The 19,558-nt window shown below is 43.3% G+C and overlaps 1 protein-coding gene across 3 annotated transcripts; it reads right to left on the bottom strand.

The window, feature by feature from the left end:
* Nucleotides 1-11,467: 11,467 nt before the first annotated feature.
* slc25a28 (solute carrier family 25 member 28) lies at nucleotides 11,468-19,177 on the bottom strand. Of its 3 annotated transcripts, none has more exons than XM_071526594.1 (5): nucleotides 18,699-19,177; nucleotides 15,196-15,424; nucleotides 14,198-14,254; nucleotides 13,283-13,612; nucleotides 11,468-13,234 (listed from the first exon to the last, which is right to left on the bottom strand). In XM_071526594.1, exons 1-5 carry the CDS (start codon nucleotides 19,038-19,040, stop codon nucleotides 13,020-13,022), a joined length of 1,173 nt encoding a protein of 390 aa, XP_071382695.1. In that variant the 5' UTR covers nucleotides 19,041-19,177; the 3' UTR covers nucleotides 11,468-13,019. The 3 variants fall into 3 exon arrangements, with proteins under 3 accessions (XP_071382695.1, XP_071382696.1, XP_071382694.1); XM_071526595.1 differs by having other exon boundaries at nucleotides 11,468-13,239; nucleotides 13,291-13,612; XM_071526593.1 differs by having other exon boundaries at nucleotides 11,468-13,612.
* Between the last annotated feature and the right edge of the window lie 381 nt (nucleotides 19,178-19,558).

Here is a 19,558-nt window from a genome sequence, read left to right as displayed (position 1 = left end):
GAGTTTGTGTTTCGCCTTTGCTCTCCCTGCAGCCTGGCATGAATAGACTCATAAAGCAAAGAGAGAGAGAGAGAGAGCGAGAGAGAGAAAAAAAATGAGATGGGCCAGACAGTGGTGCTGAGGAATATTCTCCTTCGCCTCTTTAAACAATTATCTATACCAGCCTGCTCCCAGATCTTAACACAGCATTAAAGGGCATGAAAGGGGACTTATTGATGCCAGTGGAAACAGTTAATCTCCTGTTGTCTTTCATGTCTTTTGCTCTGGAAGCATATTTCTCAGATGAGTGGAATGAGTCGAGGGTGGGGCTGAGCTACAATGCATAGCGCATGAATGACAGTCCGCACCTCACCTATGCTTGACTGCTCTTTTAAAGACACAGACCTACTGACAAAGAGATCTCACCAGGCTCCCGAGGCGCAATTATACACATGCATTTCCTGCATGCCTATTGGAACAGTAATTATTTTCTCAAGGGCCCTGTTGATTTCAAGCGAGATCACCCCCACATAACGGCTGCTGGCACCGACACTGTATGAAAAGATTTCCACGGCAGAGCTCACGCGGCATCGAGACTGGGAGAGGCCGCCCCGTCACGATCCTGTCCACATAACTCAGATCCTGTTATCAGAAAGAGGCTAACAACTGTTAAATGATTTGGTTTGGGAAGAGGGGATGTACAAAGCAGCGGGGTGGTGTGTGTGTGTGTGTGTGTGTGTGTGTGTGTTTTGCTGGCGTTAATGCGTTGGCCCAGGGCAGACACAGGGCAGGACTCAGGAAGGAGAGGGGTCATGGTTAATACCTCTGTTTAAAGACAGATCTGCTTCCCTTTGACCCGGCCTCCTAGCTGTATTATCTCTCTCTCTCTCTCTCTCTCGCTCTCCCTCTGTCTCTCTCTCTCTCACACACACACACACACACACACATACAACACACACACACCGCAAATAATCCCACCCAGAGGACTCTTCAGGCCTGTTCCAGAAACTATTAGCAGATAGCATCAGTGCATGTAGGAATGTAAACATTTACAGTAAAGCTATAAGACATCAACTCCCCCTGGGGAAGACACATCCATCACACACCGACCACATCAAGCCTCACAAGCCCCCTTGCTTTCAAAAGGAATTAGACATCGCACCTTTGCACACAATTTGAGCTGATTCTGTACAGTGAATCCACATTGTTCTGTTGAGCCTGTCAGTAAGTTCACTGAAACAGTTGTGCATTCATACATCAACGTTTTCAGTGTTTGAACTACAGAATCAACTTGACTTTTTTTGTACCATTTTCTGTACCAAATTCAAATGATTATATGAGGACTGGATTACAATTCATATGTCTCTTGGCCAAAACATTAAATATTCTTGTCGTTTTAACTTTCAGGGGTTATTCCAGCTGAGCATATTGTAGCACCCAGCTGTAATACTGGCATGTAGTCATAGTATTGTGCGTGAAAAGACTGACAAATCCAGTAATCCCAGCTCTGTGTTGGTTAAAGCAGGAGCAGGGGTCATGGAGAGGATCAGAAAGGCCGGACAGATGAGCCCACCCAGAATCCATAGAGAAGAGGCTCATCTATAGGAAGTGGCACAGGTCTAGTCTACAGCGAGTGTGTGTGTGTGTGTGTGTGTGTGTGTGTGGGTGTGTGTTTGTGTGTGTGCATCCATTAGGAGTAGACTGAGCAGATACAGGATGTAGGAGGTTGAGAGTTTGAGTGTATTTGGAGGCAGATTTAAGAAAAAAGGCAAAAGCAGAGTCTGTGAGGGAGTAGAAAGGAGAAAGGAAGTAAAAAAACAAAATTACCTGACCACAAAATCTGTTGCCAGATTGTTGTGGTCTGTATTAGGCTACTTGATTACAATTTTGCACGCACGGTTTATAATTTGCTTTGCACCGTTTGGAAAAAATATGCCCACAAATTATGCATTTGTGAATATAAAATGAAAATGAAACTGCAAAGCTATTGAAAATGTGTGTATCAAATAATAACTTGGAAATACAGACCACAAAACTGTAGCAACTAATTCTGTGGACGGTTTATTTTTCCTACATCCTGGCACTTCGCCGGCTCTGCAGCACACTTACCCTTTTTTTCAAAGTCTAGCTCAGAAAAAAAATGACACAAGAGTGTAATTTATGTTAGAGAAAGTTGGATGCTGGATGTTCACTGATGTGTGTATGTGTATGTGTTTGTGTGTGTCTGTGGGAACAGAGTGTCTCTTGGTAGTTGAGGGTGAGTATTTGTTGAGCCCCTCTGTCCATAGATGGACAGCTAAATGGGCCGATGTCTTCTAACCTGCTACATTTCCCTCCTCCGACTGCTCCCCGCTCTCATCTCTCCCACACACACACACACACACACACACACACTCCTCCAGAGCAGGCCAAAGGAATCCAAATGTTTTAATTAGTGGTGATAAGCAGAGACAAGGAGAGCATTGAGCAGCTCTGACAAACAGAGAGACGTCTCCTATCAGTGGGCTGATAAAGGAACTACTCAGGCCCCACTTACGGCCTCTCACGACTGGCAAACTGCCCTCCTCCTCCTCCTCCTCTTCCTCCTCCTCCTCTTCCTGCTCTACTCTCTCCTCACCTCCACTGAGGGAGACTCTCATCCCTCCTCTGTGAAAGAGAGAGTATCCAAAGTATCCCTGTCTTTCAGTCTCTTAGGCCCACATTCTGCTCTCTAGACCACATCATTAAACCGAACAGCAACAGAATAATGCACAAGGCCACAGGGGCAGGACGGAGACTCAGAGCAAAATGAATGTCCTAGCCTTGAACCGACGCTCTGTCTCAGGAGGTCTGGCCACATACTGGCACACACACACACACACACACACAGGCCTGGATTTCACCTGACACATACTAAGGATACATTGTACATTGGAGAGCATATTATTAGTAAGTACTCCTCCCTGATGCTCTCAGAGAAGAGAAAGTTCATTTTAGGACATGAGTTGACAACAAGTTTACAATCTTCACCTGAATTAATCTTTCTTCAACTCTTCAGTCCTTTCTTCGACGAAAAAAAAAAAACATTCTACAAGAAGTTTAACATTCAATCTATTGCTAGAAAAGTGGAATGGCTTCAAAAACAAAGCATTGCTGATATACTAGTCATTACAGTTGTTTGAGACAAGTATGTAATGAAAAGTAATGAATTGAATGGAAGAATAATCAGATTCTGCATGGTTTTCACCACAGCAGTTTGTGTTGACTGGAGCTGGAAGGCATAGCAGCTAAGCTTATTTGACAGGAAGGAAAGACAGCTTTCTTTTCAAGATCAAGTTCAAAGGGCAGGAGGCCTGTTTCTTCCCCGGTGTCCCTGACTGCACCTGTGTTGCTCAGGCAGTCACACACACACACACACACACACTCACGCACACACGCACACACACACACACACAAAGAATCTTGTCCACATCACTTCCACACCACTGACAGACAACTTTAGTTTTGGTCTTTGGCAGCGTGTATGAATGTGTGTGTGTGTGTGTGTATGTGTGTGTGTGTGTGTGTGTGCGCGCAGACTTGCGTGTGAAAATGCGCTGGATGTGCACAGTGGGTGTGTGTTGCGTTGCGGTTGCTGTCTGAAGGGCTTGTCAGGAGATTTTATGACCTTGTTTAGCTTTTAAAGGAATTTGTCACAACATTGGAGACAGAGGGAAGGGCAGAGAAGAGAAAGTGCCGGACACCTGCGTTCACCCGTAACAATGCCGCAGTTCATCAGACCCTGCCAAGGCTTAACTCTCCAAGGCCCAAGGGATGAGAAGTGCGTGTGTGTGTGTGTGTGTGTGTGTGTGTGTGTGTATGTATGTGTGTTTTGCTTTGATCATGAAAGTACCGTGGCAGAGTGAGGTATTCATTTGGGGATCCCTCCCTAGGCAATGATGGTAATTGATATATGCACACTGTACTCTACACACGCAGAGTAAATATGTCCGCCAGTCTCTTTGGTTTCTTCCAGTATTCAAGTTCCCATAAAGCTGTCCCTGATGCTTACTTATCGCCCATTGACAGAGGTGTGACGAGGTCAACTTTGCTCGAGTCCCAAGTCAGTCTCAGGTCTCAAGTCAAGTCCCAAGTCTAAACGCAGAACACCAGTCAAGTCAGAACAAATCAAGAGTCCAGTATTAATTTAATGTCTTAAAGGAAACTAAATATCTAGGACTTTTCAATGCAATATGGTTTTAATAGGATAAAAACTTGGTAAGAGTATCATGAGTTTGATTTCTATAATCAGTTTCAACTTCAATCAATTCAATCATTCCATACAAAGTCAGAAAACAGAATTTAAAGTTGTCTGGAAGAACTAATCTCATCACTTTCAATCTAAATAATTCACACAAACATAAGATCTTTTGTCAAGACTTTAGACACCTTTTTGAGTCATCAAATTACAAGTCAAGTCCCAAGTCACCAGAATTCAAGTCAAGTCAAGTCTCAAGCAATTCAAATTGTGACTTGAGTCCAAGTCATGTGACTCAGGTTCCCACCTCTGCCCACTGATCTTATAGTTTCTTCATCATCGCCATTTGGCTTTGTCTGCCGTTGTCTGGGGATACTAATACATCAGTTTCCCCCTTCTCTCTCCCTCTCCCTGCACCATCATGGCGAGGCCCATTAGTAGTGGCGTTTCACTGTAAACACTTGGATTTATTGAGGGAAGCCGTCTATTCACTGCAAGCCTTGCATGATATTCTTTTATTGTATGCGAAGTGAGAAGGATCCTGTTTCAAATTCTCACATACACACATGCAAGCCGCACGCACGTTCTTTATGTTGTCTCGTGTCTCCTGCAGGCTTCACATCACACAGCCAAATACTCATATTTAAGGCAGCTGTCTTCTATTCCATTTCAGCTCTTTCCCACAAAGGGAATGGTGTGTGTGTGTGTGTGTGTGTGTGTGTGTGTGTGTGTGTGTGTGTGTGTGTGTGTGAATTTGTATGCTGCTATTTCTGTGTGTTAATGATCATCTTGTATCCTTGGTGGTGGTGGGAAGAATTTGTCCTCCCCAACTTGTTCTCTTAAGTGATGACAGGAACCGTATCTCCCCCGCATCCTAATTCTCCACAGCGCAGCACAATGGGAGACATTCAAGCCACAACTGGCACAGTAAGTTGTAATCACTCTGTAACCCTTCCTGTATTTTGGTAGCTTGGCACTCATCCTGAATTTACATTTCGCTATGCTTCATAATTCAGTCTGAAGCTGCCATTCTCGGAGTTGTCTTGGAGTCAAAGATGAATGAAGGGTATTATTCATATTGATTCAAATTGATAAAACCTGGCCGCTGAACATTCTTCACTTGTTCCTTAACTGATTATTGCGTAACAGAAGCTGACTGGTGATAGCAAGATTTCATTCTTGCTCTTCCCTCAGAAGACAGCATGGCCAGACCCTGAAATGTTTGATACAATTTCAAACGTGGGCATGGTTCGACCCTTGGGGGGCAGGGGGACACCAGGCTGAAATTCCAGTATCACTTAGGCAAAGGAAAAGCACACTTTTCTCAGAAACATCATTTATATCAGATTGCATGAATTCCATTATCCCTTTGCCTGCGGTCAATAATGGAAATGAAACATGATCAAAATCAGAGATAGCATCTTCATTCACACCTCTAATCCACTCACGGTTAGCTTGTCTGCAGATAGTTGCACACTACATGGGCTCATGTGCTTTGCAGAGTACCAGTGCAGAACAAAAGTCAAAGCCATTTACATCAGCCAAGAAAAGCCTAATGCAATCTCTTTTATTTACTGAATTTATGCAGTGACAGCTTGTTTGCCTTACACTACAACCTCACTCACCAGAGCTTCTCTGCTTTACGCCGTGGTCTATCCTCATCTCTTGGCTCCTCTCCTCTCCTCTCCTCCCCTCCCATCTGCTCTAGCTCCCTTGAGTGGGAGAGCCTGAAGCAGCCAAGGGGATTACAACAACAGCTCCTTTATCCAGCAGCACCCCCAAGGAGCGTGAGATCACAACCTGTATGTGTCTGTGTGTATCCCAGTGAGTTAGACAGAGAGCGTGTAATCACACCTCATCCATTAGCTGCTGGCAACCGTGGAATAAAATGGACATTATGGCGTAATCCTGTATCACTCTCTAATTCATGCTGAGTGGTCTAGTCATGATTTGGCTTAATATATGGAGAGAGATCTGACAAGAGAGGCAACAAAAGAGCCATAAATATGTAGAGAGGGAGAGGAGGCGAGCGAATGAGGGAGAGTTGTGGAGGACCAGAGCCCCTTCAGGCGTTCACATTCCTAAGTACCCTTGGAGTGTGTGTGTATGTGTGTGTGTGTGTGTGTGTGTGTGTGGGTGTCTGAAATAGACCCTTCCACAGGTGCTTGCTGTGAGGGGCTCTGACCTGAGGCTTGAGTTTCCAAAACATGGGCTTACATCAATACGCAGGGGAGTGTATGTGTGTGTGCCTGAGTCCTTCATCAGCATGTATGGGTCTTTTCCAGCAAAGACACGTGTACAATGTGTGTGTGTGTGTGTGTGTGTGTGTGTGTGTGTGTGCGTGTGAATACCGCTCACTTTGAATATCCAAATAAAGTCAGACATGATGGCCTTGAAACGGTGATAATATTCAGTAGAGGGAAAGACGGGAGAAAGTTTTCAAGATTTGTTTAGTTAGCAGCAAAACACTCTCTCTCTTTCACACACACACACACACACATACGGAAACGTAATGCATTCACTTGAGAAAAAAAAATTCTGCTCTGTTTTTCTGTATTAACGAGATAATTATCTCAGAATTCTGAGAAAAGTTTTCATGGAAAAAAAAAAATTCTGCTCTGTTTTTCTGAATTAATGAGATATCTCAAAATCCCAAGAGAAGCTCTCATTCCTAATTGAGAGCTCAATTTCATGGAAGCAAACATGTCCCGCCTGTTTAGTTTAATCCAGTTTTATTTTGCTTTTGGTTTGAAACATTGGGAGATACATAGATAGTATGTAGTATGTAGATAGTAATATAGATGGTATTGCAACCGTAGGCTACTCCATGCAGGTGAGAGCTTCTCCCAGGATTTTGAGGTATCTCATTAATTCAGAAAAACCGAGCAGAAATGTTTTTTTCCATGAAAACTTTTCTCAGAATTCTGAGATAATTATCTTGTTGATTCAGAAAAACAGGGCAATTTTTTTTTCTCAAGTGAATGCATTACGCTTCCATACACACACACACACACACGCATATATACACATGCCCACACATGGCGGTGAAGGTGTGCACACTCTGTAGCAACTCATAATGTGCACACACACCCACAGGGTAAATACCTCAGGGTAAATATGATTGACTGTCTAACCTGTGCCACTCTGGCACTGACAAATGCATCTCTCTCTCTCCCTCTCTCTCTCTCTCTCTCTCTATCTATCTATCTATTTATCTACCTGTAAGAATGATCATTTATTAGAGTAATTGTTTGCCAAGAGAGAGGGTAATTGCTGAGATACGATCATTACACATTATCGTAGTGACAGACAACTTACCATAATACCAGACTTCCATGAGTGTTGAAGGATGAATTGGTTGTCGTTTGATATTTAAATTAATCATCAAACACAGTTCTGCTTTTGTTTTGAGTGTCTAGTGACATCATGTGGTTATCCTCTTTGCTCACAAAACAGAAGAGAAGAGAAGAGAAGAGAAGAGAAGAGAAGAGAAGAGAAGAGAAGAGAAGAGAAGAGAAGAGAAGAGAAGAGAAGAGAAGAGAAGAGAAGAGAAGAGAAGAGAAGAGAAGAGAAGAGAAGAGCAACAGTTATACAAGTGATCAAAGGGAGTGACTTCAGACTATTGAGATGCACCCCGAGTATTTCTGTCCCTCATGACACTGTGTGCTTCCCACTCAGACCAATTACGGATAAATATAACACTTGCATGCTCTCTTTCTTTCTTTCTCTCTCTGTCACACACACACAACACACACACACACACACACACACACAGAGAGAGAGAGAGAGAGAGAGAGAGAGAGAGAGAGAGAAAGAAAAGGGCAAATGAGCTCAGGGCCAGACTAAATAGTTTACTCTACAGAGGCTGCTGAGATTTGGAGTGGGCAAGCTCAGTGACACACTCACACACAGATACTGTACTCAGACAGAATTAAAGCAGGAATAGCAGTGCAGTTGAAACTCACCTCTGTCCACTTTCTACTGTTTGAACTCATTCTCTCCATACTTTCTAGACTCTGAGCCATTTCTATCAATGGCACCAGTGAGTGTCCTACTAAGGCTAATCCAAACAGCAACCTACAGACCCTCCTGTGTTGATGACAGACACACACACACACACACACACACACACATACACACACACACACACACACACACACATAGACCCTTAACTTTCCCGCTCTTCTAAACCCTGTCAGTCAGTCATGAGCAGCATCACCAGAGGCACTGTGGGCAAGCTCTAGCTGGCTGAACAACAGTCAGAGGATCAGGAGAAACACACACGCACACACACATGCACATACAATATGCGAGAGAGTGAGAGTGAGAGAGAGAGAGAGAGAGAGAGAGAGAGAGAGAGAGAGGGAGAGAGAGAGAGAGAGAGAGAGAGAGACGGCTCATTAACACTCCCTGTTTGAACAGGTGTCTGGCTGAGAAGACATGGGTGCGACTGTGCATGTGTATAATTTTGTGTGTGTGGACATGCAGAGGCGGAGTGGGGGAGTTGTCACTCCTCACAGCGACCTATGGAAGCGTTAAACCTGCTTCTCCAAAACTGAACTGTTCGCTGATGCTCACTCTACCCAAAGGATTTTGTTGCTTATGCAGAGTCTAACATACAGTATATCCCCCACATGTGAACATTCAAAATGATGTCATCAATTATTCCAATCCATAACAAACCATTGGCCAGCCTTGTATACAGCTTAGTTAATTTACAGACAACACATCATTGCATGAGTTCTGTAATGTAAACATATGCACTGATCAAAATGAGCAAGAATAAAAAGCCACTGGAAATACTTGTTTTGTCCACAAGTAAGAAGATCAGTTTGCAGTTTTGGACTTTCTGGGATTTTTACTGCAAAATTGCAGGATTAGGTCAGTATAGTGCAGGAATTTGTAAAATGCCATATCAAAATGAAACTCAACGTCATACATTCATCATATTCTACAGTTGAGAACACTAAAATTGATTCCTGTATTACCTGTGTGCACAGTATTAGTCAAAGGTCGACTGGCAAAGTTGTTTTGACTGTTTCAAAGTCAAATTAAAATTAAAATCGACAAGGAAATTAAAATCAAATGGTGACTGGGGTTGTGGGAGGACATGGAAAACTCTGAAAATGGGCTTTATTTTAATTTATTAGTTCCATCTTAACATATGAATTATATATCAATGGGAATTAGTCGTCAAGACGCCTGTGCACAGCCACTTATGATCAGGTGCAGGTTGGTCGCAGGAATAAGACAGTCCATATAAAAAAAAAAAATCCAACCACACAACTTTGTTGTTAACTTACATCTTTATTTTCTTAAGATTAGGCTTGTTCGCTTCTCAAGCCTAATCTTAAGAAAATAAAGATGTAAGTTAACAACAAAGTCTAACAGTGTGCGGTTGGATAATTTCTTTATATAGAATTATATATATATGTATACGGGTGTTTTAATTCATTCCTATCTGTGTGATAGTCTATTGTAATGTTTGAACAGGTCTAAAGGGATACAGTGGCACACATCATCTAGTTGTATCTGGAAATGTTGATTTTTATCATTAATCCATTTCATCTTGGCCTCAGTGTACCTTTGTTATTGTTACTGTGTTATTGTTATCACTTTGATAGTCTGTTATGATTTCTGCTCTGATGAACAGTGAGGCAGTAGTGTCAGTTATCCCTTCTTCATGCTTGCTTAAGTTTGTTAAAGTTTGTTAAGAAAACAAGGTTTTGTCACGGGGACAGTTTGATGGATTCTGATCTATCATTAATTCATGACTCAACCTGATTTGTGAAGCTACTATTTTGCCAAAATTCTCAAACTCCATTTCTGCATGGAGAATATTTGTTTATATTATGTAACAAGAATTTCAGCATTTTATTTTTTTATTTGAATCAATGGTTTGCTTGCCATCTTTTTCTCAGAGTAGATCATGCCAATTCTGTCTCCCTAAATTTTGGGGTAAAAAATATCTGTTTGACACTAACTGCCTGTCCTCACCATAGTGCAAGTCTTGCCAGCCCTACTTGTGTGAGCTCACCTGGAGAGGTTTCACACTTGAATTCATGGGAATACATGTTTCCAATCAATGTACCTGGCAAAAGGCTTCAGTGTTTGAAGATGACAACTGCAGCGCCGACAGTTCTGACACAGGGCAAAGCTAACCTATCCACTAAAGAGGCAATGAGCACCTTGCAGATGAGACCTGCAAATGCTCTCTGCTGGGGTGTCATTTTTGGCAAATTCATGAGGTGTAGGGGCCATGCACAAAGTGTTTCTATCAAGATCACTGGTACTGATGGCACAGAGATGGTCTGTCCCATCTGAGACCTGCTGGCTTCAGACAGTCAGCACCAGGATCACAGCACAGACTGGATGGCAAGTCAGTACAGGTAGTTTTATCTCTATTTTGAATTGATGACTCATTTATTCTTCAAGGTACAGTATCCACACTCTAGCACACAGTAGCAACACTTAAAAGTTATTATCATTACTCTCATCATATAGTGGGATCGCTGAAAGAAATGTCATTATTACATAACTTAACTGAAACAAAATAATTACGTTACCTTATCCTTGTGGGCAATTGGCACTCCAAAGCTGTGTCAAATAATGCAAATAAAAACTGTACTACAAATTAAAAATTCTGCTACATTTCTAACCCTTTCAAACGCAAACACTCTTACAAGCTTTCTAAAGGTGTTTTTAAGTAAGCATGCAATCCATCTTTTTTTCTTTTCTACACCACCAATTAGATTTTGCTCTCCATGGTTGTCATAAAATTTTACTTAATCGTACATCATTTGCTCAGTCCCAAAGCTTCCTCCTCACTGAAGCTCTCAAGCAGCCATTCACAGACAGCCAAGCTGTTTGTATGCAAGTTATGTGTGTGTGCAAGTACAAACTGTGTTTTCAGTCTAGAGGGTCAAAGTTGACATCTGCACCTGTGTTTAAGCCTAAACAACTGTACCTGCCTCCAAGTGAAAATAAATACCTGAAAACAAACACAAACTCTCCATGTGTTTCTGGCCATACAGATGTGGCTCCGGGGATTGCCTCCTTTTCACCCAACCCGCTCCTTGATTTCTGATTAGCAGGGAAATTAACAAGAGAGTTCAAATCTTTTATAGTTTACCAGAATAGAATGGAAATGTGACCTTCTTTTAATGATTCGTCAATATGCATAAAACAAACATTCAATCAAGCATCTTCACATGGTTTGCAAAGCATGCACATTGTTCCTTGGAAAAAAAATCAAACAAAGGGGGTTCCAGCATTTATGAGCAGTAAGTGGAGGCTCACTGCTCAGTCTTTATTGAACAGCGAGTGTAATGCAGTGTCGGGAACAATCAGACATCAATCAATAAGAATGACAGCTTCCATTTATGTCAGTACCCTGATAGCAGGGGTAAAGAACAACCAATAGATCAATCAACCAAGTTCTTTGTTGAGCTATGCTCTGCCAAATTGAAACAGGAGACATAAATGTTGAGTAGTTGAATATTCTGAGGACTGATTAAACACAACAATGGAAACAAAGGAAAACTCAACAAATTTGTTGGAAATAAAATACCATTCTAGGAATCAAATAAAAAACAAAATAATAAATTAAATAAAATTAAACTTCAGATACCTCAGAGCAACTGAACATTTTCCTCTCTAGGTATATCATGGGGAACAATCATAAACTCACAAATGTAGTTTGGTGAAGGGCAATGAATTTATTAAATTATTAATATCCTGGTTTTATCTTCTTTCACCCTCTAACAGAAATCTATGGCCAAACCAAATAGAACTTCCCAAGCCTGACCCACGGTCTCTCTTGTTAATCTAAGAAAGACATAACAAGTCTGATTTCTCACATACAAAATTGCACAGTTCAGTTAATCAAGACATAAAATGCTCTTCACCTCTGCTCGCATTGATCAAAGTAGCCAGGTTGGCAGGGTTCCTAAGAATCATTTCCAAAATCTGTCAACAGAAACTACAGTAGAAGAACAGGTGTCCAAGTAGATCTAAGTCAGCAAATGCATGTGTGTAGGATTAACAACAAAACATTCTCAGCTGTAAGATGTTTGCCTTTGAATCAGAATGGCTGTAATAATTTAATCTTTGGCAAAAAAATGGGATCAAATCAATAAAATTGACATTTTTTTCCAAAAGAAATGAATCATTTCACATCTTAAGGAGACCCCTCCTTAGTGGCCCAAGCTGGACATAAGAATAAACTTATCTTTTAGTTTGATTAGTGTGAGGATATTCTGTTTTGAGATCTTCAATAAAGGCAAGTTCTACTTCCAGAAAGGGGTCGGATCTGGAGTCAGTTATGAGTTTTCACTCACACATTCAAGGTTCGGTTGGGTGGAAAATAAATCAGATCCTAGAACAGCAAGACCACTGAAAACCCCAGAACTACAAAAAAAAAAAAGTTAAAGTAATACTACTGCCCCCTGCTGACTATCTTTCCAACTCACAACTGCTGTGTTCTTCACGTTCACCCTCGGCTTGGATAAACTTAGTGGTCACTTGAATGGCTGACAAAAAACAAACAAACAGATAAACTAGTACTATAATACTGTGTAAAAAGCTTCTCCTTGTAGAGAGAAACAACAAAAACTCACACCACACCCAGTCTCCCAACAGTGTAGTAGAAATATAACTAACTGTACTGCCAAACAGTATATGAAGATGTCTTTCTTATTGGGTTTGTCTGATAGGGGTGAGACAACTGAGGTGGAGATTGGTTAGACTCTATGTGCGTATCGACTTTATCTCCCTACAGAGAGGGCAGAGCGACATGACGGGAGAACACACCAAGGAGACTCGTCTACATCTCAGCCTCCCTGTGCTGCGATCTCCTCTTGTTGTGCTGGTGCTTGGTGAGTCCGTACTTGAAGAACTCGTAGACTGACCAGCTGATGGCTGTGGAGGGCATCTGGTAGATCACCCTAGCCTGGACTCCCTTGAAGAAGCCCTGCAGGCCGCCCAGCCTGTACACTGTCCGAAAGGCGTGGGCCAGGCCTGAGATGCGTCTGTGGGCTCCTTGGCTCTGGCCCTGGCCCGGACCAGGGCCGGGACCTGGGCCTTGGCCGGGGGACAGGGAGCTGAGGGTTAGGGACTCCTGGGTGTTGAGCAGGGTCTTGCAGACGTCCAGAGGCGTGGTGGCTGCTGCTGCGATGGCCCCGGCCAAAGCTCCGGACACCATGTGGGACGAGGGATTGTATTGTCTGTGGGGGTTGAGCAGCTCCTGCAGGTACTCATAGGTCATGAAGTGGAGCGCCTGGAAGGGTATGTTCATGGTGAGCTGGGTGGTGTAGCTGCGGTAGAAAGCTGCAGCGCCTTCTTTCTGCCACACGGCGCGCACACAGTCCAGCACGCCGCGGTAGGGAGAGTTATACATCTGCATGCGCTGCTTCACAACTGGGGAGAGGTGGATAGATGTGTAGGTGGAAGAGAAGGCCGGCCAGGTGTGTACGCGTCATTGGGTACCGTGGTGATGAGAAAAAAATAGGAGGGAAAAGAAAGAAATTAGTGAGCTATTAGCAGCAGTAAAAACATCCTCCAACTACAGGAGCAGCTTCTAGTCAAATGAACAGGAGAGAGAAAGATGTAGTATGTCATCTTAATAGGAGCCTATCCTTAAGACAGCTGCATCCAACAGCTGCACACCATGACTGTGACCGGTGTCCTTCTACTGACATGCTAAGGCAGGTGGACTAGAGGCAGCTGTGAAAGTGTATATGTGAGACTGCACAGTTAAGGCCACCAAGTGCAGATGGTTGGCTCAGGAGTGGCACCTGCAAGTTTCTTCTTTGAAACTCCTCACAGGAGTTGGACAAAGCCAACTGTCATCATAAAAAAATCCTGCCTTGTCTCTAAAGACATTAACGCATACAAATATAAGCATAAAACACACACAAACCTCACTTCACTCTATTCTTGTCATATCCTCCTTTCAATATCTCCACTTTTCCACATTTCCTCAGTACAAAGTATTGCCCTTACCTTCAGCTGGGTTCATGGCTGCATCATGAAGCAGTGTGGCCACACACCCAGCTGCTCCTGAAAAACACACACTTCAAAAATGACCACACAAAATCAGAAAAGATAGATAAGGATCACAGAAGAGGAGGCAATAAAGAGGGAGAGAATGAGAATGCATAAAGCATTTTCAACTGCCATGGTAAGGACCCCTTTGCAGTGTTTAGAATGGACTCAAATTAATCTCTTTCACTGCCTTACCCCTGATAGGTGAGGACATTATGCCCAAAAGAATACCCCATGATAGCAGAATTGGTGAATACATTTAGCAGTTTAGCAACGATAGAAACTAGAGAGATCACTCCTGGTTGAGATCAGGAGGCTAAACCTGAGCATAGGGAGACACCTAGTGGACAAGGCAGTTCATTGCTCCATTGGGAGATCTTTACCAAGCCCATGAGCTAGAAAGACTGGACCAACAAAGGAGAGGAGATGAGACGGGAGAAAGACGACTTACCCAGCCTCCCACTAAACTGGAAAAGAGGGAAGAGAGAGAGTAGGGAGAACATGGAATAAGGAATAGCCTGACATTCAGAGCACGTTTTCCAAGTTGAATTTCTTCCTATTTTGTGGCTGAAGCCGCTTTGATAAAATTGACCCTAACACGACAGTCCATTGTTTAACTTTTCCCAAAGCCAGTGACAGATCTACAGTTGACGCTGGCACTTCCTCATGGCCTAACACTCTAGCTATGAAAAGGCTCTATCACATATGATGACCTGCCAAGGTTTTTAGAACTGGTCAGGCGGTGTCTGGTCTATATATGGATTAGGCTGAGTCAGCAGCTCCATAGAGATCATATTGAGGGGTGCATGGGATGGGGCTTGGCGTTGGTCAACTCAGGGCTACAGTTCTAGATATCAACCTACTGTCTAATGGGGATCTCATGGTTAAGATAGCCATACAGCAGCTGTACAACTGTATGACATTGTTTGCGTGTGTATATGCATGTTTTATGGTACCATTAGCCAAATGACTGTTAGCCCCTGGGTGAATGACATCACTTAGAGTCTTTTTGAGTTTCTCATAGCAGGCGAAATAGAGGGCATGGGCAGGTCCCGCCCCCACAGCTGTCGCATTCAGCCCTCTCATTGGCCGCCAGATGCCCTCGGTGGTTACGATTCGCCGGAGCGCATCCATCACGTTCCTGTAGCGGGCCGCGGGGTCGGGCTGGAGGCTCTGCATGCGTGTCTGGAAAAGGGGAAAGGTTGGAATGTAGAGAGCCAGTCTGATGTTCAAAGTCAACATTGTGCTTTCTTACCACCCGCTGAGGTCTGAAAAATCACATTAGGGCTAGGTTAATTGAACGTGGCCTGAATTCAGTATAAACATTAGAATCCAATGCATAGAACAGTCTGTTATTATGTCTATTACATATACTGAATAGACTAGACTGTGAATTTGGGGTTAAATAAAGGAAATGAGAGTGTTCAACATTGTGTGCATGTGTGTGTGTGTGTGTGTGTGTGTGTGTGTGTGTGTGTGTGTGTGTGTGTGTGTGTGTGAGCATAGTTGAATGGGAGGAAGTATGCAGTTACAATCTCCAAGGTCACAGAGGGACATAAGCTGACTTCCTGTAAGCCTCTTTTCCCACTGACCCTGAGGCACACCTTTCTCATCCTGACACATAAACACACACTGAGAAAAATTATAATATTATATTACATTAACATAAAGCACATGTGCTAGGGATCAGGGTTTCAGTTATCTGCTATTTGGTAAGGGCCGCCTTGGGTCTGGGTGAGGGGGTCTGTCCTCGGAGCAACTAGCCGCATAACATGAAACACCAAACTTCCAGCTGAATTGACAAACTTATAGCCCGCTGGGTGTGTGTAGTGGACTATCAAAGTGTAAACAGGACCTCAAGTCACTCTATACAACAGCTGTGGAATGAAGGGGCCGATGAGAACTAGCTTACACTTGTATATGGGTATTTGCTTCAAGTTACTTCACACTTCAGGGCCAGAGCTGCAGTTTTATGCCGCCAGACCAGCACACAAAACCATAGCACATCTCTGTGTAAGCTACCGAAGAAAAGCTTTTCAGCAAATTGCAATCTCACTACCGTACTCATTCATTCATGGCTGTCCCTAACTGCCCTGGAAGTGACCTGCCAAAAGGTTTTAATAATGTAGCCATGTAAAGCTAGTAGACCTTTTACCAGGTATGGATACGCTGCGTCTATGTTGTGTGTTTGCATACCCAGAAAGTGCCTCCTAACAAGGACCTTTGCACTGAATGTAAACACCACTTCCACCGATTTCCCCAGAAAACTATGAGGCAAAGGGTGCCACATTTGGCTTTTTTCCCAACTATTGGAAATTCCATTCCTGTGTTGTGCAGTGTACACTCTGACCTACTTACAAATGCAACATGCAATTTTTTTTTCTTTTTTTTTTTCAAGTTTTTCATTTTAAATCAACAATTACTGGGATTAACAATATGCAAGAGAGGCATGGAAGCCTGTACTAAACCCTCTTGACACAACAATCTCTCAAGTAAAAATGTTATATAGATACACTTTTGAGCACAGGAAGAAAAAGTCTGTATACAATAGAGGTAGCCTATTTAGAATCGCTCTAAATGGGGAAAAAGCACTGATGCAAGAAGAAAGGAGAGCAAGCAATATGCTGGACAGATGCATCTTGAATATTTCTCAATTTTCAGATTTTGTTCTTTTTACAAAATGTGCTGCACCTTATCTATCCATTTTCTGTCCAATGTCACGGCTATTTCTGTACATGAACGTGTCAAGTTGTGTGTTTGTGCACAGCTCTTGAGCACAGCACACTAGACTTCGTTTTGCTGAGTCACAACACTAACTGTTCCAAATCTCCCGAGGCTTGCACTGAGAAACCCTGAGACCCATTAGCTGTGTAACAGGCACGCTGATAGAACATGAGAAGGATCTGTAAATGTCGACCTGGTCCAGGTTCGGGGCCGGTCTATTCTACTTAAAGTTAACCCAGGCAGGTTGCAACAGAGGTAGACTGCAGGTGGAAGAGACACGGATGAAGCCTGGGTATCTCAATAGCTTTTCAGCCTGACATAGACAGCTGACTGCACTGAGCTCGCCGTCTCTCTCCATCTCGCTCTGGCCCTGTGTCTGCGTTATACAATGGCCACCACTGCACAGCCACAACTAGCTGACATCATATGGCAATAGAAAATGCCTTGTTACGTTTAAATTAATTTATTTAACAGGGACAATGGACAGTTAGTAAATGTCCCAGAATTAGCAAGAAAGCTAAATTTCATCTGCAGTCCCTGGGCAGGTGATACAAAGACAGGCAAGTTTTACAAAATACTTTACAACAAAAGTTAAAATTGCAGTGTCCAGTACATAAACATTATAAAATACAACACATAAAAAAGTGCACTGTGCTTGGTATCTTAAGGGAGCTAATGGTCACATGATTGGTTTGATTTCAGCCATGATTTTAGTTGTAATTTAAAACTGGTAAAATTGATCACAACACTACCAGGTTGGTGCTTACACCTGTAAGACCCATTTCCAGTGAAGGCACGCACCTGTATAGCTGGCATCATGTAGGCCAGGCTATCACTAGCATCAGAGACTACCTTATGAGTAACAGTGGGGGACCACATGATAACACTGGCCCCAGTCAAACGGCATGACTCCCATGTGATCAACAGACCATTACAAACAATCAGTTATGGACGTGTGTGCAGCCATAGGCCTACTACTCAGTAAAGGCAGTGCAGTCCTGCGATGACCTACTACACTTTCTTTTGCAGTATAAGGAAAGAAGCAACACCGTCATTAAGGACTGGATTGACCATGGCCAAATTGTCTCAAAACTGTGCTGTATCTCAGTTTATTTGGCTAGAAATAATATTGGCAACCAGGGTATAAACACGCGCTAATCCAAGAACATTCATTCAGCCCCTTGCTTTTTGTAAACAGAGTAGTTTCGCTCCACCACAATACTCCCAACTGTTAGCTGTAACTCTACACTGTGCCACTGATGCTGTTGGTGCAGTGGGGTTACCAACAGGTTTCTGTTATTATGTGTCTGACTTGACATGCATGTTCCTTTCCGCATTGCTTACACATTACATAACACTATGACCAGCGAGGCTTTGACAGCAGAGTCGGTCGATGATGGATGATGCGCAGGCTGACCGTAGGGCTCGGGTGGTTGACCAAGCTAAAGGTTATCTTAGCTAGACAGTAGCTAGTTGAGGTTAACTTGTAATAGCATGCTAGCTAGCTAGCAGGGAGTTGAGACGTTAGCCGAGCTGACTGACCTTGCCCTCACTGCCGCCAGGCTTGCAGCGTGACTAGCAAGCAAGCTAACCAGCTATGCTAACTAACAAATTGGCTACAAGAATTAGCCATAATAAAGCTAACGTCACAGCATAGGACCAGTCTCTGAAAGCACGGAGAACAAACATTAAAAGTTGTGGGTTAGCTAGCTGGATAGCCACTAAGCTATGCTACCTTGACACAGTCGATGGGGAACATAAGGCAATGCTCCATGATTCCAGCCACGGCTCCAGCCAACATGTGGGTGCTAGTTGAAGCTCCCTGTGGCAAACCCTCATAGTCTGGTTCAGAGTCCTCTGTCTGATCCTGTGCACCACGGATACAATGAACAGTCTGCAGTTCTGTCTCGCCTCCGATCCGGGGTGTCAGACTTCCCACGATACTTTCCGAAACTCCCCAAAATCTTCCCCCAATCCATCGAACTTCTGCCCCGGCAGAGGCACCAGCAACCCCGGGATCATTGCCTGGTGTCTCCGCTGTCATCCGACGCCTCCTCACAAAACCATCTGCTTCCATGAGAAACCAGGTAATATGTTAAGTCTTTGAGCACGCAGACACGGCGTCTTGTGGTCGATTTAAATTCCAAAGTTTTACATTCCCTTGAGTTGATTTCCAGCTGCTTGTTTGCTACACCATTCCCTCGCCCGCCTCTACCACTCCAAGCCAAGGCCAAGGCGGACAAACACACACACACCGAGCCACACCGCAGGCCGCAACGCAGGAAATGGACTCTGATTGGTTACGATGACAAGCCCCGCTCATGCGATTGGATAATAGACATGCCACTTTTCAATGCATTTTGGTCAAAACATGCAACCCGGACATCATGCAGCCAGGGGCTTCAGATTTTGGTAAAACGCAGTAATGGTGCCTTTGGTAAAGCTGTAAAATGACATAGAACATATTATATTAAAACGTGTTGAGAAAAATAAACAAACACGAATAGAGGCCCCTTGTATAAATATGGGTTTATTTGTATTTCTTCCACAGTAGTGCTGCCTTTCCATTCTTATTTGAAAATGAAAAGTGCTGTA

This window comes from Centroberyx affinis, unplaced genomic scaffold (assembly GCF_046629955.1).
Source record: "Centroberyx affinis isolate AG114_WGS23_722 - 3 ecotype Tasmania unplaced genomic scaffold, CSIRO-AGI_Caff_v1 ptg001434l_1, whole genome shotgun sequence".
Taxonomy (NCBI): domain Eukaryota; kingdom Metazoa; phylum Chordata; class Actinopteri; order Beryciformes; family Berycidae; genus Centroberyx; species Centroberyx affinis.
Note: the sequence above shows the minus strand (reverse complement) of the source record. Positions and strands in the feature narration are given on the sequence as shown.

Excerpts from the sequence above, each read along its gene's own strand:
- slc25a28 (XM_071526593.1), bottom strand. The coding sequence starts at position 19,040 with ATGGAAGCAGATGGTTTTGTGAGGAGGCGTCGGATGACAGCGGAGACA. Across the intron at positions 15,425-18,698 it reads TCCCCATCGACTGTGTCAAG|ACACGCATGCAGAGCCTCCA; the intron begins GTAGCATAGCTT and ends CCCCTTTTCCAG. Across the intron at positions 14,255-15,195 it reads TAACAGTCATTTGGCTAATG|GAGCAGCTGGGTGTGTGGCC; the intron begins GTACCATAAAAC and ends TGTGTTTTTCAG.